The 18,898-nt window shown below is 37.0% G+C and overlaps 1 protein-coding gene across 1 annotated transcript in view; it reads left to right on the top strand.

Annotated features, from left to right (window-relative positions):
• Positions 1-393: 393 nt before the first annotated feature.
• LOC150106239 (uncharacterized) overlaps positions 394-18,898 on the top strand; it is a 58,713-nt gene continuing 40,208 nt past the window's right edge. Inside the window, exon 1 of the mRNA XM_090392259.1 lies at positions 394-486. Within this exon, the coding sequence (XP_090248385.1) occupies positions 444-486 (43 nt within the window). The 5' untranslated portion in view covers positions 394-443. The remainder of the gene's footprint in view (positions 487-18,898) is intronic.

The following is an 18,898-nucleotide window of genomic DNA, read 5'->3' as shown; positions in this document are numbered from 1 at the left end:
CGAGATTTAGAGTCAAATCCCTAATAAAACTGTGAGCATCCTTCCAGGTCGTAAGTATTAAATACCAAGTAATTCATGTTTAATCTCGGGAGGTTACGTAATCTGGCTTAACATTATCAGTTAAAAGCGCGAAGGTTTAACGCCAACGTCTGTTTTGCCGACTTCATTAAAAAACAAAACAAAAAAAAAAACAACCATTTCATTATTTTGTATTTACGTACGTGTGTAGTGGAGGAGAGTGATTTAATTTATTTCCAAGCGTCATATTGTGGTTTTGTAATAACTGCTCGTTCTTCATAAATATTCCAAAACGTGTTGTGCACGTGTAGTTGATGCGTCATGAATTTCGTCATCATAGCACATACACATGCTAGTAGTTAGGGCATGTTCCAGTTGGCTTTCTCATTCTTAAAGGAGTTGGTTGTCGGCACAGGAAAAGCAACATGGATGTATCACTTCCATTCTTAATTCTGCTATCCTTAGCGGGTGAGTTTGATCTTGTTTGAGTTCATATGTTGCATGGTCACTTAATTTTACATAATATAACAGGTGAAATACGTATGAGTTTAGTTTCGTACTTATGTTGAAGGTCTCGGGAACTACTTTCCCAGTTAAACAGCCATCCATTGTGACCTGGCAACGTTCCAGGCGAACACTGGTTTATCAGCGTAGCCGTGATTTGAGACCTTCGAATGAGATTAAGCCTGCTTCAAGAACTAAAGCTTTAACTTACTGGCAGTCACTTTAATAAATGTTTCATTTCGTCAAACATTTATTGAAAGTGTTTTTGGGACGTAAAACGTCGATTTAAAAAAAAAATTGACCTTCTTATTAACGAAAATTATAACTGTGTGCATTACTTTCTGTAATTTATGAGAACTATATTTTCTAGGACTCCCTGCTTGGCACAGCAAAATGTATTCATATAAGTTGCAATTTTGGCTGCTGGTTCCTTTTGTGGAATGTATGTATAGGCAGTAAAATAACTGTAAAATAAAAATTTTTGCGCCTGCAGAAAAATGCAAATTATGCTAAATGACCTTCTTCCAGTCGAGGAAGGTCATTTAGCTTTAATTTTTCTATTTTATTTTATTTATTGTTTTATTCGTTTATGTATTCTAGTATAAATTGTTTCGATCCTGAATTTTTGTCTCCGCCCTAGTTACTGCATTGGCTTTGCAACATATGTAAGAAGAGATCGACAGTGAATGTTGATTCGGTTCAAATGGAGGTTGATTCGAATAGAGCTCACAGGATGTATTTTAAAAAAGTACGATTAAAGTATACTAGAAGTTTAAAAAAAAATCAAATAGCATACCCAGGCGCGCGCGATTGTCTCCATATCATTTCGATTAAAATTCGATTTTATACTTCGTCTTAAATTATCATAATGCAAGCGAATTCTTCAAGTAATATATTAAAGTAAATTAAACTCCGACAGTGCTAGTTTGAAATAAATCTTTTTTAAATGATATTTAAGCATGTTTTGAATATAATACATGTGGGATATAATATTTACGACCAAAATGAACGCACACGAATAACAAATAGACACACCACACACACACACACACAGAGAGAGAGAGAGAGAGAGAGAGAGAGAGATAAATGTGCATAATAACTTGACTTTCCTGGACACGAGCTTAATCAACGCATTTGCAAATTAATTGCCGTGCTTTCCACACAGTGATGACGTACATAATGGTTTACAACCTGTTTTCATGTAACTTCTTGAAATGTTTTTCTGTAATTTGAGCGCGCAGACCAATCCACCCACTCACCCACCGTTTAATGAATAAGTGATAACAACATCATGTGACGAAGGATTTTTACGAAGGACCTTTCATGCATCTACTTGTTCAGCAAAGTACCTTTGCACATGGTTTCATCAAGATTTCTTTTACATGTGTAGGAAAAATCGGCCTGTTTATTAATTCTGCAATTCACAAACTAAATATGCCACATTGAAATCCAGTTTACATTCTGTTAATGCTATGACATTAGATGTTTTCTTTTAATTTCATATTCATTTGATCTAAGATTGTGAGTTGGCACTTAATAAAACAACATAAGATGTTCGCAATTAATACACTTTTGTTTTAGTACATGTTATTCTTATAAACAAAATAAGAAAATGTTAAGAAGAAATATGAATTAAAGTAAAATAACTTCAGTAAAAAAGCATCGCTTCGTGTGACCTCTGCTTATTATTGGACACATTGAAGCGGCTTGAAAAAAGTTTTATCATTTGTCGCCGTAAGAAAAAAAATCACATCAACTGTGCTTATTACTTAAAATTTAGACTTGAGAAAACAAAGTTGCGTTTGACGCAGAAGGAGGCGAAACGATTACTGTCAAAGGTGGGGGAGAATTAATTTAATCGTAGGACCTTAGTTACTGTTCAATTAATATACCGTATGCGAAACGAATAGTCAATGACTCTCTAGAATAACTGGCTTAAGGGTCATTTGTCGAAGTTTTACTAGAATGGCGCGTAGTTTAATGAAAGCCTTTTGGTATGCACTGGAAACAGGAAACGGAATTAATTTTCAGTGAGCTTTTCTTTTGCGCTCTAAATCGAGGCATACATGAGATGAGATGACGGGAATTAAAATGAATATTGCTCACTGCGATAGCGGGGATACGAGAAGAGACTCCCTGCGTCCACTGCATACAAGTGCGAATTATTTAAGATTAAATTAACTAAACATAATAATAATGCAATGCTGCTGTTGCGCTTTTTTATTTGCCCCAATAAAAATAATCATTTTTATGAAATAATAAAAACTAAATAATAAAAATTATTTTTATAAAATGGAGCAACAAAATGTTGGGGGGGAAGCAAACGTCATAAAGGCACCACTTATAAATTAGTGTTTTTTAATCTTTTTTGTGCCTTTACTCACTCACTTTAAAGGACACGAGGATAGAGAAAAAATATATAAAAATCTTTAATGCAAAGATTCTTTAAATTAAAGGAATTTAAGTCTAAAATGAAAATTCCTGTTGTAAATTTCAGTATTTTCTTTCACAAACTATCGCTGATGTAATAATTGAATGCTGTCCACACAGAAACACACTTAATTTAAGACGCAATTTTGGCAAACCTCCCATTCTGTATTTCAAGAAAACCTTGAAGAAACCTTCCTGCACTCAACCGCATTCACTCTCGAATCCACCAGCTTTTACTTTAGTGGCGCCGCTTCCCAAGGGATCCTGTAGTATCGCTAATCAATAGTATCACTGCATGTGGTTATGCATTATCCTTGCACACGTATGAAGCTTATCCCATAATCCGGTGTTTTCAGATTTCCTTTAGGTGAAATTCCAGCTGAGACCGAACTTTCACTGCGGCCTTGGAAGGATTAAAACTGTTCTAAGTTAAACTTCTCAGTGCAGTGAAATAGAAACAGCATTCAATAAATTTAGAGCAGTATAAGAGGAAAGACGTCCATGAAATGCTCTTCCTTATTGAATCATGTGTATGAACAGGGATATTTATAAAGAACTGTTCACTCATTGGGATGAAGACTATTAAATGAAAGTAAGCCAGGCTCTGTTCTGTTTCCTTATATAAAAAAAAAAACACTTTAAAGAAATGCCCTGATGCGATTTTTATCGCATTAAAAAAGAATTACGCGATGATGTGCCAGGAAGTTAATGAAGGGATATAATGAAAACTCCCTCGATGAGTCTCGACTGCAGGTGTTTGTAATAATAACAAAAATAAAACTTTTTTTTTCTTCGCTTCTTATTTTCTCACGAGTAAATAGAAACTCCATCGATAAGGGTAGCGTCCAATTTCTACTTCAAATTATGTACATTTCCAGAGGTATATTTGGAAGATACTCAGAATGGCTATTGCCCCTGTCTCGTGTTAATTAAGAAGAAAACTGAAAATCAAATAAAAATTTGGACATTGGCAATTTGGCTAACAGTTGAGATGCTTATTCATTGATAGGATAAAGGCAAAGTGAGTGTTTCCAGTCGCTTTACTTGTTTTGCTAATTCACCAAACGAAGGTGAATTAGCCAGCCTCATACGGAAGTGTGATCGGCTTTTCATCCCGGATACCTTACAGTGAAAAGAAGTAATCATTAAAAATAACACATTGGCCAAATAGCTAATTTCTAACCCCCAAATCAACTGTTTTGCAGGACGAAAAATTCTGAATTACTAGGAGGAAGGTCTGCCACAACAGCAATCGAGCTCGCATTCGGTTCAAATGTTCAACTGAAGTTTCTAAAGTCCTAGACAGGATTTGAATCCAGATCACTTTAAATGTTAAGACAACGGTATGGAGGTACTTTACGTGAATCCCACCCACAAGAGGCTGTCAGCCTATAGTACAATAGATTTTACCGATTGTAAAATCAGAAAATCCTGGTCGAAAGACCAAACATGAAACTTTTTAAAACCACTTCAGACCAGCATTAAGCAGGGTCAACGTGGTCTGGCATCAGTCGATGGTATTCATCTGCCATTCTAAAGATATTTAGATTGGCAGATTTGGCAGAGTGGGATTTGAATCCACAGTCTGTTGGTTCAAAGTGAGAACAGTAATTATACAACGAGCCGGGTCTGCAATTTTTCTGCAGTGCAGACAGAAATAGAAATCTTTCCTTCCAAGAACTTCAACTACGACCACTTAACTTCTGTTGTTTTCTTCTCTTCTAGACCGGAAGTTTTTCACTGCTCAGTTCTTTCAATTCAAATGCTTCATCTCCTTGCTAAGATCACTTGATTGATGTCGTTGGTGGGTAATATGTAAATGTGTTCCCTACTAGGTTCAATTCGTCTTAGCGTGTGTTCTAGCGGGATATTTACCGACCCTGCTTTAGTCTAAAGCGCTCAACATTAGGACTGCCTAGTTTGGGAGAAGTTTTTGTAAGTTTGTACGTTATAATCCATCTCATTCTATATCTTGGCGACTCTTCGAACAGATCTTACTTTGTCTAAGCAAATTTTGTACTCTGATACCTTCAGAAATGCTCTACACTTCCGACACTACAATTCTCTTTACTTTCTTTATGAAAAGCGAAGTTTTAGCTTTAAAACCGATTCCGCGAATGTTAAATTTGATCTTCAGCGAAAAGTGTTAGTGAATACAAATCAAGTCTTGGTACTTTTCTACGGAGATCGAGTCACCAGAAAATAGCCAAATGTTTGGTGAGACAGTCGTGTTGCGAGAATTTTAAGATTGAGAATGAAGAACAATTGCAATCGCTTGTTGGGATATATACAAAAAAAGTACGTAATCATAAAAAGTTCCTCTCTCTAGCGCTAAGTCTTGGAGGAGGGGCTTTCTTCTGCTCGCTCTTTACTAAGCCTCTGCTGTGAATCCCAGTTGTCGCATTCGAAACAGTGGAATAGTATTATTAACAGTAGTAGTAGTAGTAGTAAAAAAGTTAATGGCTGAAAGCTAGTTTTCCTACAACACTACTACGTCAGTGAAAAAGCACTCACATTTATACCAAAAAAAAGTTATCACTCAATAGATCACGTTCGTGTAAGTCTATAGAAACAGTGCGAGAAAATGAACCTCCGTGATATTTTACAAAGATCCGTAAAGAAACCTTTAGGAAACATTGATAAATTTTGAATGAGATAGCTGCACTTTTCTTGTATGTTATTCTTTCCTTCCTTTTTTTCTTCCACTTCACTCATCAAGAAATTGATTTTGTCTACTTGCGATCCTCTGAATATAACAGGATTTCCAAGAAGTATGCATATTTCTTGACTGCTTTAGTCTACATTAAGAGAATACATTTTTCTCTTACTTATAAAAATAATGAAATAAAACACAAAATTCCTTTCCAATAGTCTTGAATTACTTCATGTATATCTGAACAATTATTTGTTCATCCGTTGATCCGCTTTCAACTTATTGTAACCCAAAGGCTTTCAGAACTGATTCTTAAGCACATTACATTTCTTTCTCTCTTTCTTTTTCTCATTTCTTTCTCTCTTTCTTTTTCTCATTTCTTTCTTTCTTTTTTTTTAGAGTAGGTCTCAACCACAGAAGGTTTTAAACTTTATAGAACATCAGATAACCTGGGAGCCCGCCTCTAGATACTAAGCGCGGTCTTTTTTATGCACTTCCGGCATTTCATAAAGATCCACACTGCAGTGCGATTCAAACGCCGCCGTTTGTTACAAAGCGGCGACGTTATTCACTCGGCCACTCATCAAACTTTGAGCCCATTAATGTATCGTTTACGGGTTCTGCAGCTAAAAAGTGCTCTGCTTACTGTTAATTAAGCATACCCCAAAACAAAATGAAGATTATCGTTAGAGAAAATCTGTCAGTGTTCGTTTCATTTTACGGCAATAAGACTACAGGAATAATACGTTGTCTGTTTATTGCAGATGGTTCTCTGGCCAGTTAAAAAAAAGTCACATGGTATATTAGACCAACTAACTCACCTTTAAATAGAGCCTTCGTAGCTTAGTCGGTTTCAACTATTCACTTTGGTCGAAAAGAACTAGGTTCGAATCCCGTCTAGCAAGCGAAGAACTTTCATCAGTGCTTTCAATTGAACACGAGTTAGCCAGTCTCATAGGGGGATGAACAGATTTTCCTCCCGGAAACTCGGGTTTTTCATCTCAAAAACAGGCAAATCGCTCAGTAAAACACACGTAATTTCCATATAAAATACACTAGAGGCAAATGGCTAACTCCGCCTATCCTGGAATAATGGTTAAGAAATCTAAGGGAGCTTGGAAGGCTAGGAGCGCTTAAGGGCCTTTAGAAAAAAACCATAGGAAGAAGAAACTCACCTTTAATTGAAAACATATTATAAATGTTCCCCGCTTTCTAGACTACTTGAATTCGAACTGAAGTCTTATAAGAAATGGTATTGTTAAGACTTTTCAGGAACTTCTTTACTTCTGTTGCTTTTTCCTTTCCATATATTCTAATAGGATGCAGAAGAGAAGATATGACTACTGATATGACACCTTTTAAAAATAGATTGCAAATTTCTTCTCCAGACGTTCACTGCATGCCATAATGAATTTCCTTTCTTCAGATTTCCCCACCAATTTCAGACTATACTAAGGATCTGTACTTTTTTTTCCCCAACGTCCTTTTCCCATTCATAAATGTTTATCACCACTCAAATTTCATCCATAGATTGGCTGATAACAATGTATACTCCGTTCGTCTTTATTATTCTGCAGACATAGCAATGTATCCCAAGTTACAAGATCTTCCATAATTGATTTCCTAAAACACTTATTTCTGGCTACATTTCAGAGAGAAATGAGGACAACCTTGTTAATTTCAATGCCGCTAAAACACACAATTTTCCGTTAATTCATGCAAGAAAGCTGTACTTCATCTCTCTCTCTCTCTCTCTCTCTCTCTCTCTCTCTTCTTGTACCAAAATGTACCTGAAGACTGTCCCAAGTATAATGCACATCACATGCAATGCCTTTTTTTGTATCCGAAAAATATTAGGTGCGCTTTTCATTTCAACATTATTTCTCAACTGTGGCCACTACTCTATGTGCCTCTTCTACAGATATTTTCATGAGAGCTCTGTCCCAGAATTGACTGACACCATTACTCCACTTCCCTCAAAACCATAAACACACGCGCATCTTCTGGTCATCATTCATTCATTCATTCGTTCACTGTTCAGCTTGCAAATCGAATCAACTTCTTATCTTCCTCTTTCATACCTTCTATTCTCTGGAATTTTCACAATGGGTTACAACATTCAGTTAATTGGAAACATATCAAGACGTTCCTTCTTTCTTTTTGACCATTGGTTCGCACTGCTATACTACTCTGTTGTAGTATACATTTCACAGCCTTTAGTGTGATATATATCACTATGACTATAATCATTATCGAACCCTACTAGATGAACACCTATTCAAGATGACTCCAGGAATGTCTGTCAATGGCTTTTCTGTCCCATTCCTGTAAATCTGATGATTTCATGAGATCATCGTGATTTTGGTCGGCACTGTGTTCGTTTTTTTCCCGTGGAATGTAATCCAGTGTTTCTTTTGTCCACTGTTGGTCTTGTCTTCTAGTAATATATCTAGCCCATTGCCATTTCAGACGTTTCACGCTTTTTATAATGTCAGAGACTTTTGGTTGATTTCCTGTGCAAGTATTCCTTTTGCGATTTAGTTCTGTGATACAACACGTACATCTCTCCATACTATACTATGCTGTTCTTAATTTTTGAGTTTCTTTGCATTGAATGTCCATGTTTTGCAGCCATATGTCAACATAGGGAAATGCACTGGTTTACACTTTCCTTTTTGGGCATAGCTGTAATCGGCATTTCAATACAGACTGTAATTTTCGAAATGCTTTCGGGACAAGTATGCTTCAAATTTTGATTTCTTCAATGCTATTTTGGTTCATTGATATCCGTTGTCTTAAGAATATATAATGATTAACTTCTTCGATTTCATCACCATTGATTTTTTTTTTGTTTAGATTTCTTGTTGCACATAACCTATTATTATTATTCCTCCCCTTCTCTTTTTATCTTGCGGTATGGAGGATTTTTCTACATTTAACCTCTACCGTATCGAGGATAAGGTGGTTGGCCCTATACCTCCAGTGTGTGTGTCATATGTCTGTATATTCGTGCATTCACGGGTCAGTTTGCCTGTTCTGGGGAACGAAAAACCCAAGTTTCCGGGAGAACCCCCCCCCCCTTCCGCATGAGACCGGCTAACTTACCTTTCATCGATAGAGACCAGATTAAGGTTCCATGCGTCATTGACCGGAATCGAGCCCAGGTCTTTGCCATTAAAGGGCTTCGTCTATACTGTGACTGAGCTACGGAGGCTCCTGTTGCAAATGACTATTGAACATAAATTGGATATTTTTTTATAAGCTAGCTGTTTTTCTAGCAGTTGCCATGTTGCTGTTGCATTGGTGTGTGCTGATCTGATGGTACTTACATATGGTTCTTTAAAATGTTGATTCCGTAGTGCTTAAATACTGCACAAGTTTTACCAAATCAAAGGCTTTTTCAGAATCAGTAAAACCAAAACATAATCGTAGTTGATATTCATTACCGTTCGATAATCTTTTGTACAGCTTGAATATATTGAATGTGCTTAAGAAGACAGTTAGAAACCTTAACTATTCTTTTGGCTATTCTAGGTCGAGTTGTATAAAGCTTCTGAACTAAGACGTTTGTTAACATTTTGTAAATCACAGATAATACTCTGATCGGTCAAAAGTTCATGAAGTCTTCTAATTGAAGACTTGTGATACACCTTTTTTTTACATATCACAGTAAAGGGAGCTTTTTTTCATGCTCTTGGAACGTCATTTTTATTCACACATAGAGCGAAAAGTTTGGCCAACATTTGTAGATTACTCACTCACCTGCAGCATTTCCGTTTTGCTCGCTGTTTCCCATAACCTCTTCTGGTAGAATTTGTGGCTATTCAATTATTCAATACTTTGTTTTCATTTATTTTTCATCATATATATATATATATACAGGCTGATCAAAATTAAAGTCCTGTTTAAGACTTTGTGGAGCGATACCCAGTGATCCATATGTTGCGAAACTTTGCAGGAATACTCGTGAGGCATGTGGAAGCAATATCTAAAAGATTAAAACTAGTTCCGAAATTCACCACTAGGAGCGGTGTGTAATGTACCGAATATAGAAGTAGTAGTTTTTCTGTGTGTGGGTAAGAAGGAGAAAAGCGACATGAGTATAAATAACTCATTTTTTTTCACTTCCATTATGCATTCATGGGCTGTACTGTTCAATGTGCTGCCTTTCTCGGTACGCCACAAACTGCATCCTTTGAGCAGCGTGTTAACGGCAGAATGCAGCTAGTCGGGACTGATGTTGCACGCATGCTGCGTTATACTGTCTTTCAGAGATGGAAAAATGAAAACTTTCATTTCATTTCATTTTCATTTCGCTCTGAGGATTTCCCGAGAAATCCTCAGAGCCAGAAGTCATAGGGAGTCAGATTAGGTGAACGAGGCGGCCGTGCAGTGAGAAACGCACGGCTGATCACTCTGGCTTCCGTTAAATGTTACCGAAGAACCTGTGTATGGATCGACCGATATTTACAGGGGCCCCACCTGCATGAAGATGACTGAATGCATGCACAGAAGCTGAAGCAGCTGTGGCTCAACAAAATTGTTTATCATAATGTTGCGATACCTCGGCAGTAACTGAGCAGGTCACAGAATCCAATTTGCGAATGTCCTCAAAGAAGAATGGTCCAATGATAAACGAAGCTGTAAACCAGCACCAGACAATAACTTTGGGTGAATGCAAAGGAATTTGTTGGATTGTATACGAGTTTTGCATAGGTCATACCAGGCAACTGTAGATATTCACAGCTCTGTTCAGGTGAAAGTGAGCCTTATCTCCCCCACAAAATCATCCACGGCAACGCAACGTCCACTCCACTTTAGCACGGAATGTTAAAGTGAATGTCAGTCGACGCTCAAAGTTCTGCGGGCGCTACTTCTGTGGTGCCAGGGTTATCTTAAATTGGTAGAAATGCAGAATCTTCCGTAGAATTTTCCAGATTTGTCTAAGGCACATCCATGTGCCTTACACAATACTGTATACTTGATACAGCAGGAACCAACTCATGGCCTATCCACAGTAGCAGCTTCCAACTTCATTCACTTCTTGTGAACTGATTGGTTTGCGACCTCTGCCAGGTCTAACTCCCAACGATTCTGTTTCTTCAAAACAACTAATAATTCTTCGCAGAGCACGTGGAGATAGTGGACCTCGCCGACATTTGTTCAGGCGATGAAATTCGCGGAGGGCAGCAATAGCATTGCAATTGTTTAGGTAGTATAGCTTCACGAGCAACGTTGGAGCAAGGTTAGTGCATCACTGGGGAAGGTATTATCAACCAGAATGAATGAAAAAAATCCGGTGTCCATATTTTTAAACACTCCTGGAATCTGCCGAGTTCCGTAATATGCAAATTCCGTGCATTTGGTGTTCACAACGCCCCCCCCCCCCCGCCTTGCGTTGATTGAAACTACTTTTTTTTTTTCTTTCTCAGATATCGCTTCCTCATGAAGCATAATGTATTCCTACAAAGTTTGGCAGCATTTGGATTACTGGATGGCGCTCAACAAGGCCATGAATAGGGATACTTTAATTTTGCTCACCCTGAGCGTCTGTGTGTGTGTATATATAATCAAAATCCTCGATAATAATACATTTCTTTACTTGCCCATTCTAATATTTAAATTTTCCACTACTGTTATTTCCTGTTATATATATATTAGTTCTCCCCATCTTTATCATTTTCCAAATCGAAACTCATAATCATAGTCTCAACCTTGGGATTTGCAAGAGAGTATAATCTTGAGAGTTACTTCCTTTTAATAGTAGTGTCACTCGGCTTTTATTCTAATTCACTAGTTTTTCTTGTATTCTTCATCTCGCCGAACTCTAGGCGTGCATCAAGGATGACAGCATGTTTCTAACATTTGATGCAAATAGAGCTTAATTTGACCTGGACTTTACCATATAAATCATTTAAACAGTAGCGTCATAAATGTTAACTGGCACTGCCAGTTAACATTTATGAATCGCGCCTTTTAATAAATTGCCAAAAAATAAACGCGATGGTAGTATTTTTTTTTAACCCTTTAATATTCCGGAGTTTTGACCTGGTAACCTAGAACCAGTGACCGATCTCAAAATTTGTACAAATAGATTAAATTTTGGTCATGTATTTCTAGGTTGGGTTTCCTAAAATTTGAGGACGTGTTTCACGGGACTTCCGGATTTTAAATTATTTTCGGAAGTATGAAGGGAAATCCCTCATCCGTTTGAGTAAGTGTGAAACGGACATGAATACTGGGGTTGTCGTATTCAAATTGATTGACACGACTACTTTTTCCCTTCCCCGTGAAACAAACTGCTACGCACCATCAAAAGAACGGATCAGAATACTCATATAAGAATAAAGATTCCGCTACCCTCAAGATTAACATCAAGCTGCTTGTATTTCTGCCAGCCGTCACAGTAACCGACATTTCTGTTCTATTTCCGGCAATGTTTTTATTTGCTTGGCCGAATGCCAGCAATGCTTACCACATCAGGGAGAGTTAAGATGGTGTACCGAGTCTTTAGTTTTATAGGGTAGCGTGCACACGTTCACTATTTTCGGAAGAAGGTTAGTGTAACTCTGGAAGATTTTTTCGAAGTCGTGGAAATAGCGGATTGTCGCACAGATTTTTGCCAACATTAGAAAAATAAAATATGATATATGAAATAAATTGCGAAACCATTGCCGAAATGACTCGAAAAAACTGACACAAAATTAATCTTTCCTAACAAAAATAAATAAATTACATTTCATAAAAAAATTATGATTTACAAGAATAAATCCATTCGGATGTTTTATCTTGGAAACTTATTTTTATACTCCACAGTTTCTTCAGTACTGTTTTTATCCACACGTAATGTACAATGAAATTTTTCAAATTGCCAACCGCCTTTGAAATAACCATCATTTCACTAAAACAGTGGTGGTACTAGGAGAAATTTACTGTGAGGTTTCCTACTTCTAATGGGCATAGAAAAATTACGATGATAGCAACTTGTACACTGCCCAACTTAGGTGGTAAACTTGAATCCTTCACTTTTTTACCGCTTCAATATTTAGGATGATTTTAGAAACTCATTTAGGACGCGAGAAACATTTACGACATTTCAACAGAACGTGAATTAGCCGGTTTGATAGCGTTGATACTTTATGAGAATGGCTAATAATTCACTCACTTGCAAAATACTCAAACTGACCTTAGAACACACGAAGTTGACTGACAGTGCATTCGCTTCGTGGCTCTATCTGCTCCGATCTGATGTTAAATAGAAACAACAAAAGCTGCACTTTGATTAAACTCTTGGCAAAGCAACTTTTGGTGACGGGCTGCATGTCCCTTGTTTTAGATCGAATTAATTGCCATTAGGGGAAATTTTGATGCCAATATTCGCTTTTAATCGAGTCTTTCGTAGATTATGTAATTAGAAGTACTAGTCCACGCACGCTCTTCTAAACTGTCAAAAAGTTTCTGTTATAATTAACTTTTTTTTTTTTTGCTTTTTTTAAATAAGTATTGGAATTCCGATTTAAGACTTCATGTTTCATTTGGTACGGTTCTTGGGGGAGGGGAGTGTTTCTAATTAACATTTCACTCGAATCTTAATACAGGTAAACGTTACTGGCGTTTTTGTTCTATATTTTAGGGAGGGAAAAAAATGCTGAGCATACAAAAGAATAACATAAGGACTATTCACTCCCAAATTTTGCATACTATAAATTAACAGAGCAGTCTTAAAAGGTCTTGCAGTTTAGCTTTTGTGTCGACTTGACCCCACCCTCTTGCTGAATGAATGCAATAAACAGGTAGAGTCGTTCTGAAACTCTAACAAGTGAGCTTCTTGACTCATAGACTGTATGATACTATCCTTTCTCAACTCCCACGCAGATTGTTTGCATTCGGTTTTCTTTATTTTCTTTAGCCAACAGTCGATTTCCTATTTAGGCAAATAAGGAAGTGCGTTAGCAAACGACCTGACGGTGGGTGTCGGCCTTGATTATAACCGGAGGCAAAAGAGAATACTCGCAATATCTTAAAAGAGTTAAAACTGTGAGGGGGATGCAGCAGTCAGGTTTCTACAAGAAAAGTTTAGCGTCCTTGGCCGAGAGGCTGTGCGATTGCCTGCAGTAATGCTTATCTGCTTCGCCCACCTATTGTCATGAGGACAATTCTTAACATAACAACACAATAAAACGTGGAGAATCACTAAGCTCTTCTGATGATGTTAATTAATTTGCTACACTGTCAGGTGTAAAATGAGCTGGGAGGCTTTTGTACTTCTGTCATCGATGTCTCAAACATAATCTGAGAAAACAGCTTAATTACAGAACATCTGGCACTCTTTTTTTTTTTTCTCAAAGAATATAACAAAACAAGTTTCAAAAAAAATGCAAAGAAATATTCGCGAGCATTTTTAGAACTTCTTGATAAGAGCAGCGTTGATGAAAGAAGGAATTTATTTAACATTTACTTTGATGTGGGATTAAACAAACTCATATTTGTTGCTTCCATATCTTACAGGCATTTATTAATTTATCGCACTGTGATTGGGGATCGTACTGTGATTCTATCAAATAAAATTAAAACGCCGAAAAGATAGACAGTAACGTCGACAGGGTGTAGCATAGAGGCAGCCTGCCTCACGACGCGGCTTAATAAGGGCGCTCGTTCAGCCATATTGCGGTAGGCGCCGTCGCTGCTAACCATTCCTGTTAGCGTAGCAAGTGCGGAAAGAAGTTTTTCCAAGCTTAAACTGATTAAAAATCATTTGCTAACAGTAATGACCCGAGAAAGATTGGTTGGTCTAGCATCTATATCGATAAAGGCGGACATAGCTTATAATTTAAATTTAAGAGCTTATAAACAGTTTTATTGCGCGATATCCCCGCAGAGCAAACATCTAATTAATATTATTATGTAATCGTTTTGCATTAATGTTTCTCTTGTAATAAAAGAATAGCAATTCGAGATTTTCTTATAGTTTTGTCCTATAATCCATCAGGGGCGATTATAACTGTTTGCCTCAGGGCGCGATCTAATCTGGCGACGCTGAAGATAACCCACGTGTCATCGACTTTTTAAGAAATGAATGTCCAAAAGGCTAAAGAATGTGCATTGCTATTAGAAAATCATGAAATACTGATTTGTTTACTCCTTAAGCTTTTCTAAATTCATAAAATAAACACGAAGAATCTAATTGACTTTTCATTGATGTTCAGAATTGGGTTGTTTGGACAACTAAGGCTATGAGACCAAAGTATTGTGTCTATTAATTGCATGCGTTCTTCTGGCCGGTTTGCCTGTTTTGCGCGATGGACAATCAGACTTTTCGGAAGGAAAAACTGCCCCACCTATATGAGACCTACTAAAGATATAAAATATAATCTTCAAAACTGGATTTTTATCATGTGACAGTCTTCTGTTTGTTTTCACATAGTTCGACCTCGAGTCAGTTTCCTTATCTGATGTTTTGTGAGGAACAAAGGAGACGACATCCAAGTGGCCATTAGCTCAATGGTCAGACAGTCAATGCAATACCAAAGGGCAAACAGACCAACGGATCGACAGAAATAAAAAGTTTGGCAATTTCACTGTAGAGCAGTAAAATGCAAAGAGTTTAGTTTCAAACAGAAAGTTTTATAAACATTTTATTTAATTTTTTAAAAAAATGTGCGTGTGTGTGCGTGTGCGCGCGCGCTTTGTGTCATACTAATTATAGTCATTAGTTGGATTGGATACGTGAATCGCATAATTAAGATATGGAACGTGCGATTTCTAAAATTAGGCAACATCATAACTTTTTCAAGTTATAAAAAAAATGTAATAACACTTAATTATTTGATTTTTTTTTTTTTCTGTGGTCATGGAAAACGTTCAGTATATACGTACTTTAAAACCTGTTTAAATGCTTCATGTTATTTGTGAGTTGAATGATTATCGGTTGTATTATATTTCGCTGCCTTAATATAAGTACAGTATAATATTAAAAACGGTATTTAAAATTAAGGGGATATTAAATCCCACATAGTTTTAAAACCGAATAAGAAACTCAAAGATTGGAATCAGAGAGTTACTATATTCGGCAAGAAACTCTCTGATTCCAATCTTTGAGTTTCTTATTCAGTTTTAAAACTATGTGGGATTTAATATCCCCTTAATTTTAGTAATGTTTTCATTGCCGAAATGAAGCTTATTAGCTCTTTATATTTAAGTAAAAACGGTATATTATTTAGCTAAGCGGGAAAAATAAAACAGATGTCTATTTTTCTTGAATACTTCGTACCGGCGACAAATTACAAATCACCATGCAACTAAGCGAAGGGAGCTCACAAATGCTAGTCAATGAGCACAAATACTAGTACTGGAAATGGGTGTGGTATATAGTTAACTGATCAGCAGAGAAATTATTTTCGCAGACTGACATGTTAGTCGTCAGTCAGTTCAAGCAGTTTAGAGCTTTCTGGATTAACAGTGTTGACCTCATTAAAATATAGATGTGCTGTGTTGAAAAGAACATTAAATAGCCAAGCAGAGAATAAACCAGCTCAGGGAGTCCACAGCTGTAAAAAGAAAAAAAAAAGTGTCGGAGCATTATGCAATGAACTTCATACTTAACCGCTTTGATTTCGATATGTACTGCTGCGTAAAAGCCAAACATCACCACTAAGCACAGTTAAATACAAGTTTCAATTCGGTGCAGTTAAATTAAATACCACCGCTGACTGAGCTTCCCTAACTCAGTTGGTAACGATTATACCCTTTAGTTCGAAAGACTTCAGATTGGAATCTATCCCGGATGTGAAGAATTTCTTCTTAAAGCTTTTCACCGGAAAGTGATTTAGACGTAGCAGCAGGGTTTTTCTCCCACTAAACAAGCCAGAGAAAGCACAGTTATCAGACAAAACACATTTGCGAGGTAGATTAGTGTGGGACTGCATGAGGGAAATTAGATAGATGCGGAACTGTGTTGTGTAAAGGGTTATCCCACGATATACTAGGATCATCACATTGGATGCGGCGTGTAATAATAATAATATAATAAATGAAAAATAAAAAGGAACAGAAAACCTTAAGCATACATGTGATAAAAATGGCAGCTGTTTTATGTGCTTTCTGTTGTTTTTAATAAATTACTCTTTTAATAAACGAAGTCTAATATTTCTATGGTTTAGAAAACGTTCATGTAACTTCCGTTACGGATATCCCATGTTTGCTAACGAGAAGTGGATTTTATGAAACTAAACAATACAACCCGATAAGTTTCGTAATTCGGACTTACATCATCAAGAATACAAAACTTGTTAAAAAACTACAAGAAATAATTGCATAAGAGATTTATCACGAACTCCGACAGTCTAGTAACACATAAGCGTATAATACTTATCAATAGCGTTCTTTTCTTTTCGAAGTTTTCCATACATAGATTTGTAAGCACTGGTGAAAAGGGGAAAAATCCATGCCTAGTAGCTCTACTCACATACATATAAAAAACGGCATTAGATGCCGTTTTTTATGTGTGTGTGGAGCTACTAGACTTCTCAGATATTTTGCTAAGCTGGAGGTTGGGAAATCTCTCGCATCAACAATACGATGCAATGGAACATCTGGTTTAGGATTTTTGACGCTCCATAAATTTAAGCATTGATGTCTGTTTTATGTGCTTGAGTTCATCACCACTGTTGCATTTTCTTTATCTGTTTTGACTATAACGAATGTTTTTGTAGTTTCGTAATTCTTTGAGAGTCTTCAATTCTGATTTGGGAATATTTCTCGGTGGTATCGAGATATCTGTTGGAAACAGGCTCGATAGGGATGAGAGAAAATTGACTGGAAGCAATGAAAGATCGAGAGCAAAGTCTAAATATACCCTCCTATGCTTATACACCAATACAAGAGGTATAAGAGAGTACTTTTAAAACTACTGTTTGTTAAGGTAAAAATAGAAAAGGTTATCATAAAGGGGAACTTTAACTTTCCCTATATACACTGGAAGGAAGAAATAGTACATGCGAAAAAGGAAGGATACTGTATGCGTTGTTAAGGGATCAATATCTCATACGCTCAGTGATGGAGGGAACTCGTAGCCTAAATATATTAGCTTTGGCAATGAAGTCGTATGATGTCATTGTAGACAATTTATTAACTTGCTACCAGTTGGAGACAGTGATCATAGTCTTGACCTGGAGGATACGAAGCGTGGCGAAAGGTGCCAACGTTTCCGGAATGAGAGAGAGAGAGAGAGAGAGTACATGTGGAACTATACGGCAGGAAATTAGGATAGGTTAAAAACAGCTTAAAACTTGAATGGACGAGAAAAGCATTTTTTGTAGGTGCTCTACTTGGATAACCGTTTGGACAGCCGGAGAGAGAGTGGGCTCCCCATCAGGGTCCCTTCAACTTTGTAAATTCTGTTTTGATCAATAAAATAGAATAAGTGAATAACAAAGTCGAACAATTTGACTATATCGGTAGGAAAGGTCTGTGAGAGCAGCCGGGAGCAATCTTCCAGAGGCAGATTAATCAATAAGTACTCATTATCGAAGCAAACCATTACATCTGTCGGAAGAAGATAGAGAGATTTCTCACTTTAACTAGGAAATCTGGGGAATTATTAATGTAAGAACGCGAGTTGCCAATTTGGTACTGTAATAGATGGGGTAAACATTTAGCCTATGCGATAAGAGGAGAATCTATACAATCCACGATTGGATGTAGAAGTTGTAAAAGATGTGTTGCATAAGAGAGCGAGGAGTGACTTTTTAGCTTGGAGAGCGGTTGTACTGTGAGCAGTACAGTAACGAGGATATGAAGCGCCTGTGTCTAACTTGCACCCCCCCTTACCCAAAAATGACAAAAATTTAAATGTAACAAGTTAAATTTTACTAAATGCAATATGTTAAATACTTACTATTAACCCCATCAAAATGAGTTGCAGAATTTGTGTGTCTAAAGCGGCGTATTGCCGAAATTTAAAAATACAATAAAAAATAGCGTGCTTAAGGGTCAAAGCTGTATAACTGAGAGGAGACCTCCACATAGCCTTTAAAGGAATGGCGAGAACCGACCAGGGCTTCTGACCTAATGTCCAATCCTCACCGTCTCGTGGTGCACCCTGTTGGGTATCTACTTTGATACTGAACGAACGAGGATGGGCTGGCAATTTGGGATTTAGCCGACCAAATTGTATTCTTATTGGTTAAACCAAAATAAAAAATGATGGTACAACATGACAAAATTTCATGCCGGCTGGGGCGTCGCCCGGTTAAACAAGGCCCCCGTTGTTTTCGCCAGGGAACCAAGGCGAAC

Source organism: Typopeltis vanoorti, chromosome 5, assembly GCF_054136105.1.
Source record: "Typopeltis vanoorti isolate ZY-2024b chromosome 5, IOZ_Tvanoo_1.0, whole genome shotgun sequence".
NCBI classification, from domain to species: Eukaryota; Metazoa; Arthropoda; class Arachnida; order Uropygi; family Thelyphonidae; genus Typopeltis; species Typopeltis vanoorti.
This window is presented reverse-complemented; position numbering and strand designations above follow the sequence as displayed.